This window comes from Lethenteron reissneri, chromosome 31 (genome assembly GCF_015708825.2).
Source record: "Lethenteron reissneri isolate LAM-NWPU_2019-01 chromosome 31, ASM1570882v1, whole genome shotgun sequence".
Classification (NCBI taxonomy): domain Eukaryota; kingdom Metazoa; phylum Chordata; class Hyperoartia; order Petromyzontiformes; family Petromyzontidae; genus Lethenteron; species Lethenteron reissneri.
Window position 1 is genome coordinate 13,254,207 of NC_083809.1, and position 24,140 is coordinate 13,278,346.

Sequence of the window (24,140 nt, forward strand, 5' to 3'; positions counted from 1 at the left end):
GCACGTCACCCCTCCCCCTCTTGTTATCATCTGTTTCATCCCTAACCTCTTGTTCTCAAAAGTTTTCACTAATCCTGTCCTTTGGCCGCCCCTAACCGTTCACCAATTGATTTACTGTTGAATCACTTGGCCAATCCCGTGCTCCTCCATTAAGATCTGACCTACCACAGCATTAATTAAGTTGACCTTTGTTGACCCTTACACTGTACAATACATAGGCAAACATTACACCTTCGCATATATGGCCCTCCACATTTTTTCCAACACATTCCATCAGCCACACGACCTTTTGTGAGTGCATGATCAGTTTTAGAATGAGCATATTTATATTGGAGGAATCCGATGAGCTATACAGCTTTTTTCAACGATGTCCAGTATGTAAAGATATGCTGCTGAAATTACGCCCTCCCAGAAGGCCGTGTTGTTGATGAGATGGCAGATATGTGGAGGCGAATTGTCTCGTTATTTGTGTTGCTTGTACACGCTATAACGATACGAATGAATATGTATACAGTATGTCTCTGTATTGATGCAGTAGTAATGCTCATAACGTTATTCATTTTTAATCAATCCCTGCTCATCAACACGACCGCCGGCAGTGGTGTCGTTGATAGGTGACGTCACCTTAGCAACGCGTCGTCTCCATGGCAACACTTAGCGCAGCAGCAGGTAAGGCCAATGTTCAACTTTGCTGCGTGTAAAGTTTTAAAGAGAATTGCTATATTTACATATATAACGAAAATTTTCGTATTTCTTAAGATGCTATGTTACGGTATGCTGACCAGTTTAACGAACGTTTGGTATGGAAATACGGTAGCTACAGTGCAGAGCGGGAAGTTTCACAGCCCGAGTACTGTATGTACAGTGTACGGGTACACTGTGTGCAGTTTGTAAATTAGTATATGTTCTATCCACTGATGGATGAAGACGTATATACAATCTCACGCCATTTATCAGCCCTGCGATGCCGTGGATATAGCTCGGAGACACGAAGCCGGCACCATCGTGAGATTTCGGGTTGGCATGGGGTCATAACGCAGCCCAACCCCCGTCGGCCGAGGCCTATCACAACTGCAGCAGTTCAGTAACAGCTGCTCCGGCGTGAATTCGACCTGTTTACAATGACGAGTCGTATTTTCAGTGCAGAGCAGTTTTTTTGCGAGCTCGTTAAATATCGGAATCATTCACGCAGGCAGTGTCTTGGACTGTATAGCTTCCTAAACGTCGTAGCCCTGTTAAGAAGTGTCAGTGTGCACTGTCCATGCGTTTGTGTAGCGTAGCGGTGAGAGCGCCGTACTAAGAACCCGGCGAACCAGCGTTGCATTCTCGCTAATGGCCAAGACCGGTGATGATTATCTGAATCGCCCCTGAGCCTCCCCTAAGGGGAAACAAAGGCAGCCGGGCGTGGTGGTCATCCCCTCGTGTTTTGTGTTGCTCTTCATAGGTGCTCGTTAAAATAAATCTCTATTATGAGTGCTCAACCAGTCTCAATTGAGTACCTGGTGCGGTGTTTAAACATCGCCAGTGGGGAGACAAAGGCGACCGGGCGTAGTGCTGGCCTTATAAAAGTGCTCGCTAACAGCATTTTCCCTAGCAATCCGTTAAGGCCAGACGGGGATCTTTAGTGGCTTTGTACATAAAGTTAAGGATGGGGAGTCGATTACAGAATAATTAATCCCGATGCGTTTGTTAAGTTTTGGAATCAATTACTGTCCTGGCATTTTTGGTATGAAATGGAGTTGACTCCAACTCTACGATCGATTCCAAATACAGGATTGGAATGGAGATTACACAATTGTGCTTTTTATGAATATAAAAAACATGATTAACAGTCATTATGTCAACGTGACGTCCTGTACTAGTATATGTAGAAGGATACATTATTGGTGAGGTGGTAAATATGAAAATCGTCATTGTGTGAATTATGATAATTAGTTACATTTTAAAGTTATAGGTGTGAATTACTATGTATTACTCTTTGGGTGTGTGTGGATTGCGTTTATTTATTGGTTAGTGTTTAAATGTGTGTGTGGATTGCGTTTATTTATTGGTTAGTATTCAAGTAGTTGTGTGTGGATTGCGTTTATTTATTGGTTATGATTTTCATAATATACTTTGTATTATTTTGTTCAATATATGTAGATATCCTAAAGTTTTGATTAACATTTAGGTAACAGCCCATTCAGAACCTTAAGTTCATTCTGTTTCTATTTATATCACTTATATCTTGAATTGTTCATGCAGTATTAATCCAGAAATAGCACATTCTAAAACAAAATAAAGGGGGGGGGGGAATTGGAAATCAAAATGGATTCTGGAATTCCTAAAAAACTAGTTTTTTTTATCCTGCATTTCAACGTACAGGTAGTCCCCGATTAACACGCTCGACTTAACACGTTTTCACGCATTTTTTGTAGAATTTCGCCAAGTTCCTGCGTACAATACAGTACCCTAGCGCGAGGCGTGTAAACGGGCAGCAGCAGCAGCGAGCCACCCCACTCAGTCTTTGTTCCGCCTTGTTCGAGCTCATACGTATGTGCGTTGTTTCTAGAAATTCTATACCTCTGCATTTACTTTAACATTTAAAATAGTGTATTCATAATGCATGGTTAGGCTGAGAAGTGTGGTGATGCTTCTAGTTGTAGTACAAGTGTAGTGAGTCCAACGGAGTCGCAGATTTCTTAGGAGCAACACGTTTATTAACTACTAGCGGTAAGTACCCGGCGTTGCCCGGGCGAAAAAGGCAGACACACATGTAGTTACACACACAAATCGACTCGCACACACACACATAGAGTTACACGCACAAATGCACTCACACATACATATGAAGTATTTGAATTGACGGCAGGAACTTCTTGACGGGTAACACACTTTTATTAAATCTTGACGTGTCGCAATACAACGGGTGGTCTCTATCCTTTGGACTATACACTCCACTTAACTCGTGTAGACTCTATGCTTCTGGCTACACACAATACACTTGACTCGTGTAGACTCTATGCCTCTGGCTACACACAACACACTTGACTCGTGTAGACCCTATGCCTCTGGCTACACACAATGCATTCGGCTCGTGTAGACTCTATGCCTATGGCTACACACAATACACTCGCCTCTGGGTTACACAGAGTCCCGGTCCCGTTAGGACAGCGGGACTAGGTACCGCAGGGCCCTATGTCTTCATCCCCGTCTTCATTCTTCGCTGGTTACATACTGCCCTTACGCCTGTGTGCATCCCCTTTTATAGCCCCTGCTCACGAGAGACGGAGCTGATGCGGACGTCGACGTGAGCATCGCTCCTTAGTGAACCAATCACGACGCACTCTCTCTACGATCCGTTTTCCCCAGCGCGTGTTAACACTACTCCACCAATCACACCGCGCTGCCACCCGGTCACTCCCTCTCAGCGCGTCACCGGCCCACAGCCAATCAGTACCCCGTAACCCACGACCCCGCGCTGACCCCTGATCCTCCACCGTCAGCGCGTGTCACCACATACACAGCCAATCATTACGCGCTGGCATACGATCCCTAATCCCAGCGCGTATCACCACTACACATACATAGACTGAACAACAACAACCGCCATTCGCCACTAAGTGGTGGTGATGTCACCACAATGCTCATGCCAGGCTATGTTCACCTTGAGGCCATGTGAAGTGTCGAACGCCCGCTGGCAGGAGGTCACGGGGCAAACCCAGATGGCGCAGGTCGACTGAGACGACTGGGTGATGCACCACCTGTGGCCCCGACTGTGGCAACTTGCTGTGCTTTAGCCACCCGGCGCTCCGCTCGTTGTTGTGAGCGTCGCTCCTCCACCCTCCGTTGTTGTTGGAGAGCGATTGCCTCCAACTGCCCAGTAGCGTCCTTCAGGAGCCTCCTCCACAGAGGCCGATCTTGACACCACTGGTATCAGTCATCAGCAAGTCCACTCAGCTCCACACCCTCCTGTACCACATCACTCCATATCTTCTCTAGCCTGTGCCGCGCCCGTTTAGCCCCCTCGATCCGGCCGAACAAAAGCTGTTTAGGCATGCGGTGGCTGGGGATGCGGCTACATGACTCAGGCAACGCAGCCATGCCTGCTGGAGGAGCTCACCGATGGGACTTTGTCCACATCTTTCAAGGATTTGTGAGCTCACACAATGCAGCCTGGTTAAACCCAGGATGGATCCTAGGCAGGCCATCCTAAATGTTTATAACCGGCGAAGATCTTCCATTAGGTTCCACAAGTTTCAGAAGCGTAGAGAAGGGAGGGAATGACCGTGGCCGAGAAGACCTGAAGCTTCGTGCGGAGTGATAGAGCAGGTAGCTTCCACACAGCGTTACGCAACCGATGAAAAGATAATGCGGCTCGACTGATTAGGAGTGAGACCTCTGCTGTTAAACCGGAGCTGGTCATTAGCACACTGGCAAGGTATGGGAAACTCTCCACTATCTCCACAACCGTCCCTGACCATTTGGGAGTTGTGGGGGTGGAGTGTCCAATGGTAGAAAATACCCAGGCAGGTGCTTAGTTTTGGTGGGCCGTGATGGTAAGGCTCCACCTCTTGGTGGCAAGCTCCAGGTTCAGCAGCAGCACCTCGAACTCCTCCGAGTGAGCAGCAATTAGCAGATCATTGGCATACATAACGTGGTTGAGCAATAGGGAGCCATCCCTAGACTGCACCCGGACATCGATCAGCCTCCCATTGTATCTGTACGAGATGGAAATTCTTCCGGTACAGCCATTGAAGGCTTCACTAACTACGTGGTCCAAATATATGTAAAAGAAAGTGGGAGCCAGAGGACATCCCTGTTGCACCCCAAGGTGTACAGGGAATGGCTCTGACTCACGGCCACGTAGTTTGATGCGGGGCCGCTCACCATCATGAAGGTCCTTAAGGATGGTGAGCAGTGGGTCAGGGACTCGGAAAGCACGAAGAACAACCCAGAGGCCAGGCCTACTGATGGTATCATAGGCCTTGAGCAGGTCAATATAGCACACACATGGACTAAGATGCACACATGGACCTACAGACACGCAAAGAAATGGACTTACAATGACTAAGATGGAAGCATGCACACACAGCGACTAACACACACGCACATGGACTGAGACACACACATATCGACTCACACACACAAACACATCGACTTACACACACATATAGACTCACACATAGACATCCACTTTAGATACAAACACATGGAGTTACACACACATATCGACGTACACACATACAACGACTCACACACAGACATACGTGGACTCACACACACATTGACGTAAACACACATGTACTTACACACACACATATGGACGAAGAAACACACACATGGACTTACATACATAGACTGACACACACATAGCCCTACATAGACATAGCCCTACACACACATACATGTATGGACTGTGACACTCAGACATCTAATTTAGATACACAGACATAGATGAACACACACATATCGACTCACACACATATGGACTGACACACATACACATGGACGTACATGCACACATCGACTGACACACATAGACACACAAACACACATTGACTTACACACTTAGATGGAGCCATGCACACACATCGACTAACACACACACATGGACTAACACACACACAGCGACTGATATGCATACAAATTGACTGACACACACACTTGGACTGACACACACACATAAACACTTTGACGTACACACACTTTGACGTACACACACATGGACTTAAAGACACGCATGGCTCTACACGCACACACATATGGACTCAAAGACACACATCGATGGGCACAGCAATCCCCGATGATGGCACAGCTATCAGTATCGCAGTACTACGTATGAGTAAATAGCGCAACGAGAGCGATGGAAACAATATAAATACATTGAAGAAATAATCAGAAATAAGTGTAAATTAAAGAGCAGCGGTACGCGCAGGTAAGTTGAGAAGCAGGCAACAGTCGAGATTACAGACTGGCAGTATGCCGACTCAATAACATAAGCATTGCTACAGTCGACATGAAAGGCTGGCAGTATATTGAGTGAGGTCAAGAAGCAGGCAACATATTATAGACTGGCATACACTGTAAATGGTGAAAAGGAAAATTAGCAGTGTAGATGATAGGTTGGCAGTGCACTGACGTTAATGAATCAGCAGGCAGCAGGCCACATCATAGACTGGCAGTAGACCGTCGCAGCATCATAAAAGCGCAGAAAAGAAAGTGAAAATTTAGCAACCAAAAATAAAAAAAGAGTTTTGTGCACACAAACATTATTATTGTAACATCTATCAACTTGTTTCATAATAGTAAGCAAATAATTGTAATATGGGAAAACTTATTTGTTTAATAATAGTAAGCAATGAACGTGAGTAATTATCTGCACACAAACATTATTATAGTATGATTTGGCAACTGATTAGTTTAATAATAGTAAACAATTAAGCAGAGTTGGTATGTGCACACAAAGATAAATATTGTAATATCTGGCAACATATTTGTTTCATAATAGTAAGCAATAAAGCACATTTTTTATCAGCACACAAACATGTTTGTCAACTAACGTGTTTAACAATAGTAAACAATGGACGTGAGTTGTTAGCATAAGAAGCAAGGAAATTTATACTTACCATAGCCGTGTTGAGGCCTTGTGCCATGCGTAGCTACCTTCCTAGCCTACATTGGCGAGGTGGCGGAGTTGGCACGTTGCCAGGCTAGGGACTGGGCCGCTACCCCCACACCCCCCCAGCATCCCCTGCCCGTGCAAGAATAATGCTATGTAAGCACTAAAAGATTATTATCTACGGAGTCTGTAGTATAAACTGGACGCATGGTGTTGGGGGCGGCAAAGAGGACATCACACTGTGAAGAAATATCTGCAGCGTTATGTGTGTATGTATTGGCTGTAAAAGGCGTAAAAGGAAATGTCCCCCGTGAGGTCTAGCGAACGCGCATGACTTGGCAGGGTCCGCCCCCCACGCAATTCTCAGTTGGTACGGTCGATGTCGCGCAATAAGTAAATAATTAATAATAGAAACGGCACAAATGTGTTAATTAAACTACTTGAAAGTTTACGGATGGGAAAACGGAATAGCCTATTCCCACCGCGGGGCTTAGGGCGTGCTGCCTGGCAAAAAAATTTGTACGTGAAGGCCACCGTTCGGAAGCCAAATCCCCCGCAAGCGCGCGGATACTTTTATAGATAAGAAGAAAAAAAGAAGACTAGCGGGAAGTACCCGGGGTCCCCCGACGGAAAAATATATTTCAAAACTTCTCAACTTACAAACATAACATATACATACACAAATACTAAGCTATTGTGAAATCTCGGCGTGCGGTTTGTCTTTCTATTTGTCTGTCAACAAAATTATAAGTAAAAAAGTTATAGAAAGTGGGGGGGTAAATAGTTAATCTAAAAGGTTTCCGAAAATTGTCGACCCCCCTGCCACCCTCAAAAAATATTTTTACCCCCGCGTAGGCATATATACCTATATACCCTACATACAATATAGTGAGTAGGATCTCTATAGTAGTATCTGACTCTACAGTAGTATCTGGCTCTACAGTAATAACTGTCATAGGCCTTTGTGTCTCGAGAGACAATTTCTTTTGCGCCTTATGAGGTCAGCTGTAGGTTTTGCAGTGCCTAGAATGACTTAGTAGGCCAATCCTTAAGTGGCAATCCTTGCCACAACAATTGCAAGTGAATGCGGTGGCAGCTCCAGAGGTGTTTGTTGCTTGTTCTTTACGTCGCTCCCTCTTGGTCTGCCAAGCAGTGTGTCTTTTCTCCTCGCCTCTCCTGAGGTCTGTTTTCACAGCTTGCTGCCAGCTGAGTCGGTCACCGGCAGTTTTCTCCCAGTCATTTGGGTTGATGTCGCAGCTCTTCATGTCCCGTTTACAGACATCTTTAAAGCGTAGGACCGGGCGACCAGTGACCCGTGTGCCTGATGCCAGCTCGCCATACAAGATATACTTGGGTATTCTGCCATCCTGCATGCGGCGCACATGTCCAAGCCATCTCAGGCGCATATGACTGAGTAGAGAGTACATGCTGGGAATGTTGGCCAAGTTGAGGACTGAGGTGTTTGGAATGCGATCTTGCCATCTGATACCGAGGATGCGCCTGAGACATCGGAGGTGAAATGTGTTTAGTCGATGTTCTTGATGAGCGTATGTTGTCCAGGACTCTGATCCATAGAGGAGGGTGCTAAGGACGCAGGCCCGATACACCTGTACTTTGGTGTTGAGCGTTAGAGATTTGTTCTCCCACACTCTTTTGGTCAACCTGAACACAGCTCTAGACGCCTTCCCAATGCGCTTGTCAATCTCTGTGACAAGGGACAAATTGCAGGTGATGGTAGAACCCAAGTAGGTGAAGTCCTGAACGATTTCCAGGGTGTAGCTGCCAATACAGTATTTATGGAAGGGGTGTCTCTGACATCCTGGCCCATGACATTGGTCTTTTTCAGACTGATTGTCAGGCCAAAGTTGTTGCAGGCATTGGCAAGGTGGTCGATGAGTGTCTGCAGACCTTGTTCTGTGTGAGCTGTCAGCGCGGCATCATCAGCAAATAGGAGTTCTCTGAAAAGGACTTTGCAGACATTGCTTTTGGATCTGAGATGGCCAAGATTGAAGAGTTTACCATCAGATCTTGTATGGAGTAAAGACTCCCTCTTCTGCTGTCCCAAAGGCATGAGTGAGCATAAGTGAGAAAAAGATGCCAAACAGTGTTGGGGCAAGCACGCACCCCTGCTTTACACCGCTGAGTATGGGAAATTCCTCTGAGGTGGTGCCGCTGTGTTGTATTGTTCCTTTCATGTTGTCATGGAAAGAAGAGATGACTGCCAGCAGCTTTGGTGGGCAGCCGATCACTTTGAGGAGTTTGAAAAGGCCTCCCCTACTGATGAGGCTTTTGTAAGATCAATGAATGCCAAGTACAGGGGCATTCTCTGTTCTCGACATTTCTCCTGTAGCTGATGCAAGGAGAAGAGCATGTCAATTGTGGACCTTCCTGCTCTAAAGCCACACGGAGCCTCAGGATACGTCCTCTCAGCTAGTATCTGTAACCTGCTGAGGAACACACGGGCAAAGGTTTTCCCCACGATGCTCAGCAGGGAGATGCCACGGTAGTTATTGCAGTCCCCACGGTCACCCTTGTTTTTATATAGGGTGATGATGTTGGAGTCTCTCATGTCTTGAGGCATTGCTCCTTCTTCCCAGCACTGGCAGAGAAGTTCATGGAGTTTTGTGAGGACGGCGGGTTTCGCACATTTCAGTACCTCTGGTGTGATGCCGTCCTGTCCTGGGGACTTGCCGCTTGTAATAACTACTGACTGCAGTAGTATCTAATGATAAACGTTTTTGGTTTAGATCGCATTATTTATAAATGTGTCGTAACCCTCCACTACCCGACACGTGACTTTACCGAAAGAACCAAGAAGATGAATCCCTGCAGTCACGAAAGCTTTGATGCGAATCTGCATTCAGATAGGCATCAGTGTGCGTTCGCTTTCTGTAAATGCTGTTATTTTATCATTTAGGCTATGTCCAAGCAAAATATCTAGGAACGGGAGTGTGTTATTCACCTCCATTTCTATGGTGAACTGGATGGCCGGGTTTTGTGCATTGAGATGATTTAGAAAATCATTAAGTGTATCTTTACCATGTGGCCAGACAACCAAAGTGTCATCCACATATCTAAACCAAAAAGATGGTTTTAATGTACTGGAGGCAAGTGCTCTTGTTTAAAAGTTTTCCATGTACAGATTTGCTATAGCAGGAGATAAAGGAGAGCCCATTGCTGCTCCTTCCTTTTGTTTAAAGAAATCATCACACATTAATTCACTCATCTTACACTCACTCATCATATGCTAACTCACTCATCATATGCTGACTTACACATCATACACTCACTCACACAACCACTGACCCAATCACTCATCATACACTAATTCACTCATCATACACTCACTCATCATACGCTGACTCACTCATCATATGCTGACTCACACAACCACTGACCCATTCACTCATCATAGACTAATTCACTCATCATACACTCACTCATCATATGCTAACTCTCTCATCATATGCTGACTTACACATCATACACTCACTCACACAACCACTGACCCAATCACTCATCATACACTAATTCACTCATCATACACTCACTCATCATACGCTGACTCACTCACACATCATACACTCACTCGCACAACCACTGACCCATTCACTCATCATAGACTAATTCACTCATCATACACTCACTCATCATACGATGACTCACAGATCATACACTCACTCACACTACCACTGACTCGCTCACACTGGGAGTGTCATGCTGCCAGCTATGGCTGCAAGTTTGGTCGTACATGTTATGTATATCGTTTATTGTTAAATGATAATCACAGTTCCTATGATTACTGTTGTTACATTGTTTTTATAGCTTCATTTTTGTGATTTAGAAAACATGGTTAATCTATGTTATGGTTGTTGTTGTTTGACTTGCATCACCTTGGGATTTGAGCACACAGCGTTGTAATACGTTTTTTTTAATGATTTGCTGGTTTATCCAGGATGTTTCTGTTGCGCGACGTCGCTTCAAGACGATTTTAAGATAATCTACAACCTGTGATTCCTTTGCGCGATTTAAAGCATCGATTCTTGGCATGCTTGGGTTTTATTTTAAATGAGTTTTATTTTCATTTGTATGTGATGTTTTTAAGTTTTCAGAAGTTTTTAAATCTATTTTTGCCCCGGGCAACGCTGGGTATTTCCCGCTAGTAGCAGTATATATCGACTCTATAGCACAAAGTCCTCACCTGACAGTGCCGTGGCGACGCCTAGTCCCGTGCAGAGCCCCCGGTCTCGCCTAGATTGCCCAGCCGGCTGAGGCTGGGGGCTGGACCGCGATGTCAACCCCACCGTCCGAGAGCCAAATTCCCCGCGAGCGAGTGTACGCAGACAGACAGACGGACAGACAGATAAAGAATGCTTTTTATAGGTTAGATTTGCACAACATACTCCAGGGCTATTAACACAACATACCCTCGAGTGGTGACCACCCAACTAACCACGCTACAGCGGAACTAGACGTGGTTCCACTATCCCGGTCCAGAGCACAAGCTGGGTCCCGGACCGCGTGGCTGGAGGCTTCTTCAAGCTTGACGTGGATCTTCTGCCTCTCCAACAGTAAGAACCCCGAGCCCCTCACAGGGCCCCCCCTTATATCGCGCCGGTGTGGGGCTGGCTCTGCCACTCACCTAGCCCACCTACTTGATCTCTCTCGTTCTTGCCTGAAGGCTCTCGAGAGTTCTTCCCGGACCATGTGACCACCGATTGGCCCCCTCCACCGGTGGCCCCCCTCCAGTATCATCTGGTCACATGTCCCCAGGTCAGCCAGAGTATAATGCCCCCAACGTAACCCTAGCTGGCTGACACTCTCTCGCTCTCTCAACAGGAGCCCGCACCGTATGCTATGCGTGGTGCCACCGCGCTTAACCAGCGCTCACCCAAGGCCCCACTAGGACTGGTACTACACCCCGTGTCCGGGGTGTACACACAACAGTATACATCCCACGGTGGCCTCGCAGGCCCGGCACCACACAGTGATATTCCCAGTCACTACACAAGTACAAGGAAGAAAGTGGTAATGGCATTGGTGCACTACACCCCTGCTGCACTTATCCGTTTTCTATTCTTACGTTTTGTCTTTATCTTCCACCCATCTCAGCTCACATACGCAGACTACGGTATTCTTTACATTAGGTTACTTTCATCATTGTTTCTTTCCTTTTTTAATGTTATGCATGAAAATATACATAAAAATGCAACAATAAAAAGCATTAACCAAAATATAGTCATAATAAATCGGTAATAATAATGAATTTGTCGATCAAGTTGGGGGCTTTGAATGCAACACCCCCTATTTACATTATTTCTTATGGGAAATCAGTGATCGATTTACACGATTTCTCCTTCCACAAAGAATTTCAAGAACGCATTGTGGTTATCGGGGACTACCTGTACTGTAATTAAACTTCCAAAGACTTTGCCCAACAAGTTCGTTACAGAATGATGCTAAATTATATAATGAATTGTGAAACTCGTGGCATGACACCTATATCACAATTGGGATACAATTAATGGAAAAAAACAAGCAGCCATAAAAAAATTACTTCAATAGAATTAATGACAATGCATAGGGTAAACAACGCAAGGTGCTGCTGCACTCCAACCACCCATCAACTAGTTAACCAGGTCTGTGCAGAGTACTTGCAATATTTTTCGCCAATAAGATTTGCCCGAAGATGCTGAAGAGTGAATCCACAACATTTACAATTTGAGTACGACGTTTTGCTGGTAATGGTAGGTTTATTTGAACAGTGAGATACAGAATAACAACAACAAAATCCAGAAAAACGCATGTCAAAAATGTTCTAAATTGATTTGCATTTTAATGAGGGAAATAAGTATTTGAACCCCTTTCAATCAGAAAGATTTCTGGCTCCCAGGTGTCTTTTATACAGGTAACGAGCTGAGATTAGGAGCACACTCTTAAAGGGAGTGCTCCTAATCTCAGCTTGTTACCTGTATAAAAGACACCTGTTCACAGAAGCAATCAATCAATCAGATTCCAAACTCTCCACCATGGCCAAAACCAAAGAGCTCTCCAAGGATGTCAGGAACAAGATTGTAGACCTATAACACAAGGCTGGAATGGGCTACAAGACCATCGCCAAGCAGCTTGGTGAGAAGGTGACAACAGTTGGTGGGATTATTCGCAAATGGAAGAAACACAAAAGAACTGTCAATCTCCCTCGGCCTGGGGCTCCATGCAAGATCTCACCTCGTGGAGTTGCAATGATCATAAAAACGGTGAGGAATTAGCCCAGAACTACACGGGAGGATCTTGTCAATGATCTGAAGGCAGTTGGGACCATAGTCACCAAGAAAACAGTTGGTAACACACTACACCGTGAAGGACTGAAATCCTGCAGCGCCCGCAAGGTCCCCCTGCTCAAGAAAGCACATATATGTAGTGGTGGTGTTGACGTGCGCCGACAGTGATGGATCACGGGGCGCGGGGTTGGGCACGCGATGTGGGCGTGGTATGGACGCACGCGCCGGTGGTGAGGCGCGCTGACACAAGGTGGGAAAAGAGGATCGTAGCCAGCGTGCAGTGATTGGTGAAATAGGATGGGTGCTCTCAGCGATGTCCGCAGGAGGTGCATAAAGTGGGACGCGCGAGAGCACTCGAGGTTGTTGTTAACCAGTTGAAGACCGAAGACGGAGTGGAGGAGGTAGTGGCCCGAGACCCCTAGTCCCGCCGTCCTTGTCAGGACCGGGGCCCTGTGTGGCTCGGAGCCGAGACTGGGGGACCCGTAGTCCGACGCCCGTGTGGGTCGGGACGGTGGTACCCAGAGCCGGTGACGGACACCCCGGCCGGGTGTGTTCCGGAAGGCTACGGGGCGTGAGAGCCCGTGTCAGTGTAGCTGAGTGGGTGTTAGTCACCCGAGTAGCTAAGTGGGTGTTAGTCACCCGTGTAACTAAGTGGGTGTTAGTCACCCGTGTAACTATAAGTTGGTGAAATAAAAGAGTGTGCTACCCGTGAAGTCGTCTCCCGCCGAGTTACTACTTTACAACTGGCGTCAGAAGTAAACCTGTCTTCAAGAAGAATGGACACAAGGAAGACTACCCGTACCCACGAGCAAGATCGGGGAGACGACGGCGTACCGGAGACACCAACCTCGGGAGGAGAGGACGAGGAGTTGCCGCCGATGCAGCACTTCGCGGCGATGGCCGATGCTCCGCTTGCCTCCGACACCAGCCTACAGGACGCACACTCCCGCCTGGCGGAGTTGCTGCTCGCCGCCACTGCGATTTTGGCGGAAATCTCCGTTCCAGCGGGCGGAGGGACGGCTGCGGGGTTGGAGGAGGGAGCGCGGCTGGAGGGATCCCGCCAGAAGGCGCTTCGCGCCAAAAGTTTTGAAGTTGGCGCCATTTTTGAGGGTCCGCCACCAATTGGCGGGAAGCGCGGACACCACGTGGCCAGAGATCTCCACACAGCGCAGCCCGCGTCATCGGCGCGCGCCGGAGCTCTCCATTATGCGCCTGCAGACGGAGCCGACATTTTCTGCAACCACAGCGGCGCGCGGGAAAATCGTTCCGACGACGACGACGACCGAGTCCTCCAGCAACGATTGCCCGCGCTGTCGGCGTTCAAGGCAGACGGGGGCGACTGGGGAGCCTTCCAGCGAAGGTTCCTCGCACATCAAGAAATGTCGGGGTTGTCCGACACCACTGCCCTGCGTGCGCTGCCAGCGATGCTCGACGACGACGCGCTTGCAGCCTTCACATCTGCCCCGAGGTCGTCCCGCTCAACGCTCCAGGCCGCGCTACACCTGATGGCTAAGGTGTTCGGGCCACCCTCGACCTGTCGCCACCATTTCTACGATCGGCGAAAGGTGGTTGGAGAAACAACGCTCGCCTATCGCACGGCGCTGCTCGCCCTGGCGGACTCAGCTTTTCCCCGCATGGACAAGGAGGGGAAGGACGCCATGGTGACGGAGCAGCTGCTGGCGTTGGCTCACGACTTGGGAGTTCTCATCAATACGGCGGACGAAATGGACATCTGCTCCCTGGGGATTGCCACAAGTATTCACGCTTACGAAGTCCTCAAGCGCAAGCCGACGGTCGTCTGCGCATCGGCGGGGAACGGGGCACCGGCCGCCACGGTCATCGGACCTCAGCCTGCTGTGGCTCGGGAGGAGGCCTTCGCCGTTTCGAGACCGGGGGAGTGGAGAACGGGAGGTCGTTCGCCCACACGTTCATCCCGCAAGCTGGAGCAACCGAAACCTACGACGTCCCTCGTCGTCTGCTACAACTGCGGCCTTCGGGGCCACGTCGCGTCCGGGTGCCGGGCCCCGCGTCAGCGCAACACGGGACCACGTCCGGACGACGACCAGGGCCACAAGACATCCCAGCTGAACCCGGCAAGTCGCGGCACCTCACACGTTCGGTCCACATACACGGCACGTTCGGGTCGCCGCTTAGCGGTGGGGGGACCGCGTATGGGCACCGGGGGTTCGGTTCGGCGAGAGGGGTCCGTACACGGCCCGAAAGCAGTCGAATGGTCCGAATTGGCCCACAGGATAGTGGCTGCGTCGGCCGGGTCGTCCGTGGTAACGGGGTTAATTGACGGGGTTGAGGTCCGGGTGCTTGTGGACACGGGTGCGTCGGCCACTATCATTTCGGACCTTATTTATAACATTCTTCCCGTCCAATGTCGACCCCTTCTGCCGGTGGACGTACCATTTTACGCGGCGAATGGGGGATCCTTGGGAATCATCGGCCAGATTCGGGCGACTATTTGTATTGGCGATATAAAATTGGCGGGTCCTATTTTTGTATCATCATCGCTGGCCGTTCCTTGTTTACTAGGCACGGACTTTCTGTCTAAAATGCCCATCAAAATTCTCATAGATCAGGCCTGCATTGAGCTTCCATCGGGACGGTGGGTTGCGTTTTTGACGAGTCCTACTAAGATACGCACGGTTTGTGCGACGGTGCAGGCGCTGGCAACCCAGACTGTACGGGTGCCCCCGGGATCGCAAATGTTGGTACCCCTTCGGTTGAGAAAACCCCTCGGGGTAGATGCGGGGGCACAGGGAGTTCTGTTGGGGCCGTCTAACAGAGCTAAAGGGGGCCTCGACTTAGCGGTGGCCCAGACCATGGTGAGGGGGGACAGTGAGCCGTTCGTTATGGTCCTGAATACGGGGTCGCGGCCGGCCGTGATTACGCAGGGAACGGTGCTGGCTCACGCCGCGCCGCTACCCGTCGAGGAACAGCTCGTTGCTCACGCCGATTCGAGTGCCGATACGCATCCTCAAAGTGAGGAGGGGACAGAGTGGTTGGACTCGTTGTGTGCCGGGTCCAGTAACTTGTCCAGTGTGCAGTTGGGTGCATTGAGGGGCTTGCTACTCGAGTTCGCTGACGTGTTTAGCAGGCACAAGTACGATATTGGCTGCACAGACCTGTTGCGCCACCACATAGCTACTGGGGACGCGGCCCCTATTCGACAGAATCCCTTCCGGCTCAGTCCAGCCGAGAAGGAGCATGTGCAGTCGGCGGTTAATGACATGTTGGCGGCCGACATCATTTCGCCCTCTTCCAGTCCGTGGGGTGCTCCTATCGTCCTGGTTAAAAAACAGGACGGGTCCTTGCGGTTCTGTGTCGATTTCCGCCGCCTAAACAAAATCTCAATGGCCGATGCGTATCCGCTCCCCAGGATGGATGAGTCGCTGGATGCCTTGGCGGGAGCACAGTTTTTTTCGACGCTCGATTTGCTTTCGGGATTTTGGCAATTGCCCCTCGATGACGAATCGAAACCAAAAACCGCTTTCCGGACACCGGGAGGCCTATTTGAATTCAACCGATTGCCCATGGGCTTACATTCCGCTCCCGCCACGTTCCAGAGGCTCATGGAATTGGTTTTGTCAGGCCTCCAATGGGACACCTGTTTGATTTACCTCGATGATATCATCGTTTTCAGCCGGACTTTTGAGGAGCACCTCCAGCGACTGAGAGCGGTGTTCCTCAGGATGCGTTCCGCTAAGCTTAAATTTAAACCGGCTAAATGTTTTCTGCTTCGGTAATCGGTCAGGTATTTGGGCCATATCGTTAGTCGTTCAGGGATCTCGACAGACCCTGCTAAGACGCACTGCGTCAGCTCATGGCCAACGCCAACCTCTGTCACTGAAGTCCGCAGCTTCATAGGATTCGCCTCCTATTACCGTCGTTTTGTCAAGCAGTTTGCCACCATAGCCAGGCCCCTGCACGCTTTGACGGCTAAAGGGGTGTGGTTTCACTGGGGGCTGGAAGAGGAGGCCGCCTTCTGCTCCCTTCGTGACGCCTTGGTGCAGGCTCCCCCCTTGTGTTACCCCGATTTCACGCAACCGTTTGTGCTCGACACGGATGCCAGTAACACGGGTATCGGGGGAGTGCTCTCACAGGTGGTCGGGGGGGTCGAACGGGTGGTCGCCTACGGTAGCAGGGTTCTGTCCCCCGCGGAACAACGCTACTGCGTGACACGTCGTGAATTGCTGGCGATTGTGTTTTTTATACAGCAATTCAGGCCGTATCTTTACGGCCGTCATTTTACGGTTCGCACGGACCATGCGGCTCTCCAATACGCTATGCGGGTGGCGCAGCCATCCGGCCAATTGTCCCGATGGTTGGAGGTCCTTCAGGACTACCAATTCACGACGATTTACCGCAAGGGATTGCGCCACTCGAATGCGGATGCATTGTCGCGGTTGCCGCCGCGTACGGAATGCGCATGTCTGTTAGGATCGGCGCGGTGTAAACCCTCTGTCGCTGTCCCCGCGGAAGTTGTGCTCGCCGCCACGGATACTACGGGGGTCGACGCTCCCACGGGGAGGGACTCGCTGTTAGCGTTGCCTCTCATCGAGTGGGGCCGTCTGCAAATGGCCGACAGCTCCCTACTCACGCTACGTCGGAAGGTTGACGATCCCGAGGGAGGGGAAACGCGGGTCGGTTCCTGGGTGTGCAGACAGGGCCTCTTGATGAAGTGGGACAACATGTCCCGGCGTCACGCGCTCGTGGTGCCGTTTGCTATGCGGGGTAGGGTCGTCCTGGCTGCTCATGAACGACTCATGCATCTGGGGTTTCACAAAACGCTCGCCCTCATTCAGCGAGACTACTATTGGCCGGGGATGGGCAACGACGTGGCGAACATTCTTAAGGGATGTGTAGGGTGCGCCCAAAGAAAACCGCCACCAATAGCGGCTAATCCACCGCTGCAATCCATTCAGGTTTCGCGCACAAACGAATTGGTCGCGTTAGACATCTTGGGGCCCTTTCCCGCTACACCTCGGGGAAATAAGTTCCTGCTGGTCGGCGTAGAGTACTTCACCCGCTGGCCCATGGCATGGCCACTCGCCAACCAGTCAGCTGCGGCAGTGGCGGACGCCTTTGTCCAAGGTTATGTTTTGGACAAAGGCGCCCCCGAACGCTTGCTGACGGACCAAGGGAAAAATTTTTCGAGCGTTTTGTTGCGCGAGGTGTGCGACCTGTTGGGTACAAAGAAAGTACGTACCTCCCCGTACCACCCGCAGACTGACGGTATGGTTGAATGTCTGAACAGGACGATTACGTCTATGCTGTGCCAACAGGTCTGCGACGACCAGGTGGATTGGGACTTACAGGTACCGGGGGTACTAGCGGCCTATCGAATGGCCCCTCATGCGGCGACGGGGTTTTCTCCATTTTTTCTTATATATGGGCGGGAGGCCGATCCGGCCATGGACGTCCAACTGGGGATTTCCCAGCCGCGTGCAAAATCTAAATTGCCAGACCATATCAAGTTTAATATCGCCAAATTGGCTGAAGCGCGAGAGGCTGCGAGATTGAATTCGCGGTCTCGGCAGATCGCGAACGAGCGATTGCATGGACGGAGGGTGCATACGCACGATTGGGAACCAGGCGATAAGGCCTGGCTGCATTGTCCACATGCACCGTTGGCTACGTCCCCCAAATTGTTGAGACCATGGAGGGGACCGGTGGAAATTGTGCGGGTTGCACGACCCCAGAGTATACAGATTAAATGGGGAAAACGCCGTTGGTACGTGCACCCCTCCCGACTGAAACCCTACGCGGTGCCGCGTGACCCCGTTTTGTGCCGTAACGACCGAGCGTGTGATGTGACCGTCGACTCGGGGAGGGATGTGTCGCAGGCTGATCCTCACGTGTCTCCGCCTGACCCACCCCCAGGTGTCTCGGACCTGACGGCTGTTGACCGTCGGGAACCGGAACCCCGCGGCACGCGCGGAGCCCCGATGCCTGGCCCATGCCTTCCTGAACTGCCGGCACCACCGGACGGTCAACCGCGTCTGGTGCCGTACGACGGACCGGCAAGGCGGACTCGGGCTAGGACACAACACTTTTCATGAAAAAATATATTTTTTTTTTTTAAACCCGACCTTGCCGCCGTGTTCCCCCTCTGCCGGGGTAATGTCCCGTTCAAGGGACGCTCGGAAAGATTGGGACGCTGCACGAGTCGGAGAGAAAAAAAAAAGAAAAAACTTTTTTTTCTTTCTGCATACACATTTATTGTTGCCACTCGCCGGATTGTACATATTGTTCTTGCTGTTGGTGTGGCATTTGCTGATTTTTGCGGATTGCGGTGTTCGTGTTGTGTTGTGTTGTTATGTTGTTGTTGTTGTGTTACGGGGCACACATGGGGGGGAGGGGGTGTTGTATATTTTTATAGCAGCCGGGTCGGCTGCGAGCTATGTGGTAGGGGGTGATGTAGTGGTGGTGTTGACGTGCGCCGACAGTGATGGATCATGGGGCGCGGGGTTGGGCACGCGATGTGGGCGTGGTATGGACGCGCGCGCCGGTGGTGAGGCGCGCTGACACAAGGTGGGAAAAGAGGATCGTAGCCAGCGCGCAGTGATTGGTCAAATAGGATGGGTGCTCTCAGCGACGTCCACAGGAGGTGCATAAAGGGGGACGCGCGAGAGCACTCGAGGTTGTTGTTAACCAGTTGAAGACCGAAGACGGAGTGGAGGAGGTAGTGGCCCGAGACCCCTAGTCCCGCCGTCCTTGTCAGGACCGGGGCCCTGTGTGGCTCGGAGCCGAGACTGGGGGACCCGTAGTCCGATGCCCGTGTGGGTCGGGACGGTGGTACCCAGAGCCGAGACGGACACCCCGGCCGGGTGTGTTCCGGAAGGCTACGGGGCGTAAGAGCCCGTGTCAGTGTAGCTGAGTGGGTGTTAGTCACCCGAGTAGCTAAGTGGGTGTTAGTCACCCGTGTAACTAAGTGGGTGTTAGTCACCCGTGTAACTATAAGTTGGTGAAATAAAAGAGTGTGCTACCCGTGAAGTCGTCTCCCGCCGAGTTACTACTTTACATATACATGCCCGTCTGAAGTTTGCCAATGAATATCTGAATGATTCAGAGGACAACTGGGTGAACGTGTTGTGGTCAGATGAGACCAAAATGGAGCTCTTTGGCATCAACTCAACTTGCCGTGTTTGGAGGAGGAGGAATGCTGCCTATGACCCCAAGAACACCATCCCCACCGTCAAACATGGAGGTGGAAACATTATGCTTTGGGGGTGTTTTTCTGCTAAGGGGACAGGACAACTTCACCGCATCAAAGGGACGATGGACGGGGCCATGTACCGTCAAATCTTGGGTGAGAACCTCCTTCCTTCAGCCAGGGCATTGAAAATGGGTCATGGATGGGTATTGCAGCATGACAATGACCCAAAACACACGGCCAGGGCAACAAAGGAGTGGCTCAAGAAGAAGCACATTAAGGTCCTGGAGTAGCCTAGCCAGTCTCCAGACCTTAATCCCATAGAAAATCTGTGGAGGGAGCTGAAGGTTCGAGTTGCCAAACGTCAGCCTCGAAACCTTAATGACTTGGAGAAGATCTGCAAAGAGGAGTAGGACAAAATCCCTCCTGAGATGTGTGCAAACCTGGTGGCTAACTACAAGAAACGTCTGACCTCTGTGATTGCCAACAAGGGTTTTGCCACCAAGTACTAAGTCATGTTTTGCAGAGGGGTCAAATACTTATTTCCCTCATTAAAATGCAAATCAACTTATAACATTTTTGTAATGCGTTTTTATGGATTTTGTTGTTGTTATTCTGTCTCTCACTGTTCAAGTAAACCTACGATTAAAATTATAGACTGATCAATTCTTTGTCAGTGGGCAAACGTACAAAATCAGCAGGGGATCAAATACTTTTTTCCAAATTATAAATTACATTCTGCAATTTCGATTTAAAGCTTTCGTGACTGCAGGGATTCATCTTCTTGGTTCTTTCGGTAAAGTCACGTAGAATGGAAATAATAAAATAATAAAAATAAAACATAATAAAATAATTCTCACGACGTTTCGGCCACAACGCAAGCAGCCGTCCTCAGGTGAAGACCAGGTCTGTCGGGGAGACAGTGTCTGAATGAAACAACACCACGCTTGGAGCGTATATTTAAGCTGGGTTGGAAGGGGGCACCTTAAACAAAAGAATTTGCATATCAAGAGGAATTTAGCATATTTATGGGAAATGCAGGTATGTGATTAGTACTACTTGTGAAATGCGTAGGAGGTGGGCGAGGGGGTTTCAAAGTCATATTATGCCCGTGCATTATGCAGGATTAGCAGCATCAAAGGGAGTGGGTAGGGGTAGCATTAATAAAGGGAAGGAATATAATAGTATGTAGCTGCAGTAACTAAACAACCACGTAAAAAACTACAGTATAAACTACATAGTATCATCAGTATACTAAATATACTCTCCAATAAGCTGAGCTACTAACAGTAAGTAATACATTACAATTCTATGTCGCAAAAAATATTATATGCTTCCAGCTACACTTTTTTCCCTTACATCACACGGGTCTACCCCATACTATATGCTGCCATAGACAAACCCAACATTAAATTATATACTGTATTACTATACACCACCCTATACCTTAGAATAATACATAGTGTAATATTACACTGTGTATTATTCTATCTTTTTTGCGACATAGAATTGTAATGTATTACTTACTGTTAGTAGCTCAGCTTATTGGAGAGTATATTTAGTATACTGATGATACTATGTAGTTTATACTGTAGTTTTTTACGTGGTTGTTTAGTTACTGCAGATTCCAAGAACACAGGATGAGATGTTACTATCCTTTGTGCAAGCACTTCCAAGAGTTCATGAACAGTGAGCCTGGCGAAATTTGGGGAGCGCATCGTCAGTAGTGTACCTTTGGTTCTAAGGGTGTTTCGGCCTTTCATACTATACACCCTCCCCAAAGGCGGCCAGCGACAGGGTGATCAATCCTACGCTTGCGTCCCATTCCCAATTAGTCATAGGAGTTGCCTTGTTGTAGATAGCCAACATCCCATGGGACTATGCATGGCAGGGGCGTCCTCCTCCCTGAGTCAAGCATTGTTGACCGCATACCTCCTGGCCCTCTCACTTCGGGGCCCAGCTGGGGTCTTTCCTCTTCATCCAGAGCCACTGACTGCTGCCTTCTGCCGCCTCCGATACAGCTCTGATTGCCGAACGTTGGCTCTGGCCCTTAATTCCCAGGTTTTTAAGCAGTCTGGTTGTAGATGTTGCCACAAAACCTCTGCAGCCCACCTCCACTGGTCGGACTTCTGTGTTCCAGCCATGATGCCGTGCTTCGGCAGTTAAATCATCATAGCGCAGATGTTTTCGCTCATAAGCCTCATCTACTGAGTCCTCCCAGGGTACTGTGAGCTCAATGATGAAGACCTTCTTGAGCGAACGGGACCAGAGCACAATGTCAGGTCTTAGGGTGGTGGTTGCGATCTCCGGAGGAAACACAAGTTGCCGGCCAATGTCAGCTAGCATTTTCCAGTCGCGGGCCAAGCGCAGCTGGTCTCGCTCTATTGGTGTAGAGCCGCTCTTCGGTGGTTTAGCCCCTTCGCGGACAAAGGTCGTCCGTAAGGGGTGTGATGCTGCTGGGGGTGGTAGGGAGTTGGTGGCAGCTCGCTTGTCCTCCAGGGCGGACGCAAGGTTTTTAAGGATTTGGTTGTGACGCCAAGTGTAGCATCCTTGGGTGAGGCTTGTTTTACACCCTGTGAGAATGTGCCTGAGGTTGGCTGGAATGGAACAGAGGGCACAGTCCGGATCTTCACCATACCATTTAGGCCGTAAGGTGAAGACGTTTTACGTTTAATCCCGTTCCCATATATGGGGCACTACATTCTTTTCATTCCAAAAAAAAGATCTATTGCTTTTGGCCGTGAAAATAAAAGTTCTCCATGTCTAATCCTGCAGTTTATTTTTTATTACTGTTTAAAGTCGGAAATATTTCTTTCCTCGCGTAATCATATTTTAATCGTCAGTGATTAGGCTTTGCGTCACGTGCTTCCCGCTAGACCAATAAGGTGGCTGCTTTTTGGGACGAGAGGTAAACATTAGTCCAAGATGTCTGCGCCCTTGTTGTCAACATCGAGTAGTGAAGAAGAGGAAATTACGGCCAGACCTCCTTCAAAAGTCTGTAAAAAGTATTTTAAACAATGCTACATACATCTCATGTCCATAAAGAAAGAAGAAACAAAGGATTTTACACGCACACGGTGGGATACATTCATAAACTGCGTCAAACGGAGGCTTTTTTTGTCAGGTGAGAATCGGAGAATAGCAGAAACATACAAACATTGTCTAGAAATCGAGTTTGACAATGTCCCGCAAAAAAACTTAGGTCCAGGACCGGCCTGCCAGTAGCTTGTGCTGGTCCTGTGCTTTCTGCCTTGTGCATAATTTGTAAGAAAACGGACAAGTACATTACTGTGGGAGGCAAACGCCAGAAGGACCATCTTTCACAGGCAGAAACGTCAGCACGTAGGTAAAAACAAAACACACACAAACACACACGTTTGAACTTTTATTCCCTTAAGCTGGGTACCATGGATAACTTTCAATTACAATTACATAATTTATGTAATGTTTATTTTACAGTCAGAGACAGATTTGCATTGTTTTGCATACAGCTACAGCCAGAACACTCAATATTGTTTAACTCTTAACACAGTTTTTTATTAGTTTAATTAGTATTTATTTATTTACAGGCAATTTGCTGAAAGCTGCTGAGATGAAGGAAGACACTAGCATTCTTGTGCATATTCGAGACAAAGACTGTGTCTCTGGAGGTGCGATACCACAAGGCCTGTTATAGACAGTACACCAGGTTCTTGACAAAGTCTCGTGCATCAGTTACTGTGACCTCAGAAGAACAGTGAGTTAGTAATATTTTATATTAATAAATATTAATTAATAATTCCCTCACATTTTCACATTTCAAAAGTAGGAGGTTGGCCCGTGATTTCCCCCAGCTGGTGTTTCACTACCCCAAGAAGCGCAACATAAGTGAGATGGTTTTCGTTGAGACATTGTCTGCAGATAAGCTGATAGACAGGCTACCTCATCCATCAGGTACAGAAACAACAGAGTCAACTGAGGTAACTAGCGAAAGTGACTGTGAAAACAGGGCTAGTGCAAAAGCTGGTCCACAGACCAAGTTCAATGGCCTCCATCAATACTGCAGAGGACACGAGGACACTTTACAGTGCGGCATTAATATTAAAGATGCTTT

General features: G+C 48.9%; 1 protein-coding gene across 6 annotated transcripts in view; it reads left to right on the forward strand.

The window, feature by feature from the left end:
- Positions 1-633: 633 nt before the first annotated feature.
- Positions 634-24,140, forward strand: part of CCDC157 (coiled-coil domain containing 157) — a 57,683-nt gene continuing 34,176 nt past the window's right edge. For 2 of the 6 annotated variants that reach the window (XM_061563615.1, XM_061563617.1), the window contains exon 1: positions 10,673-11,172. Coding sequence is in view for 1 of the 6 variants with exons in the window: in XM_061563613.1 (XP_061419597.1) it covers positions 11,459-11,629 (171 nt within the window). In the remaining 5 variants the exon portion in view is untranslated. Of the gene's footprint in view, positions 670-10,672; positions 11,173-11,283; positions 11,630-24,140 lie in introns of those variants that run through there. The other 4 variants (XM_061563614.1, XM_061563616.1, XR_009755985.1 and 1 more) reach the window with 4 other exon arrangements.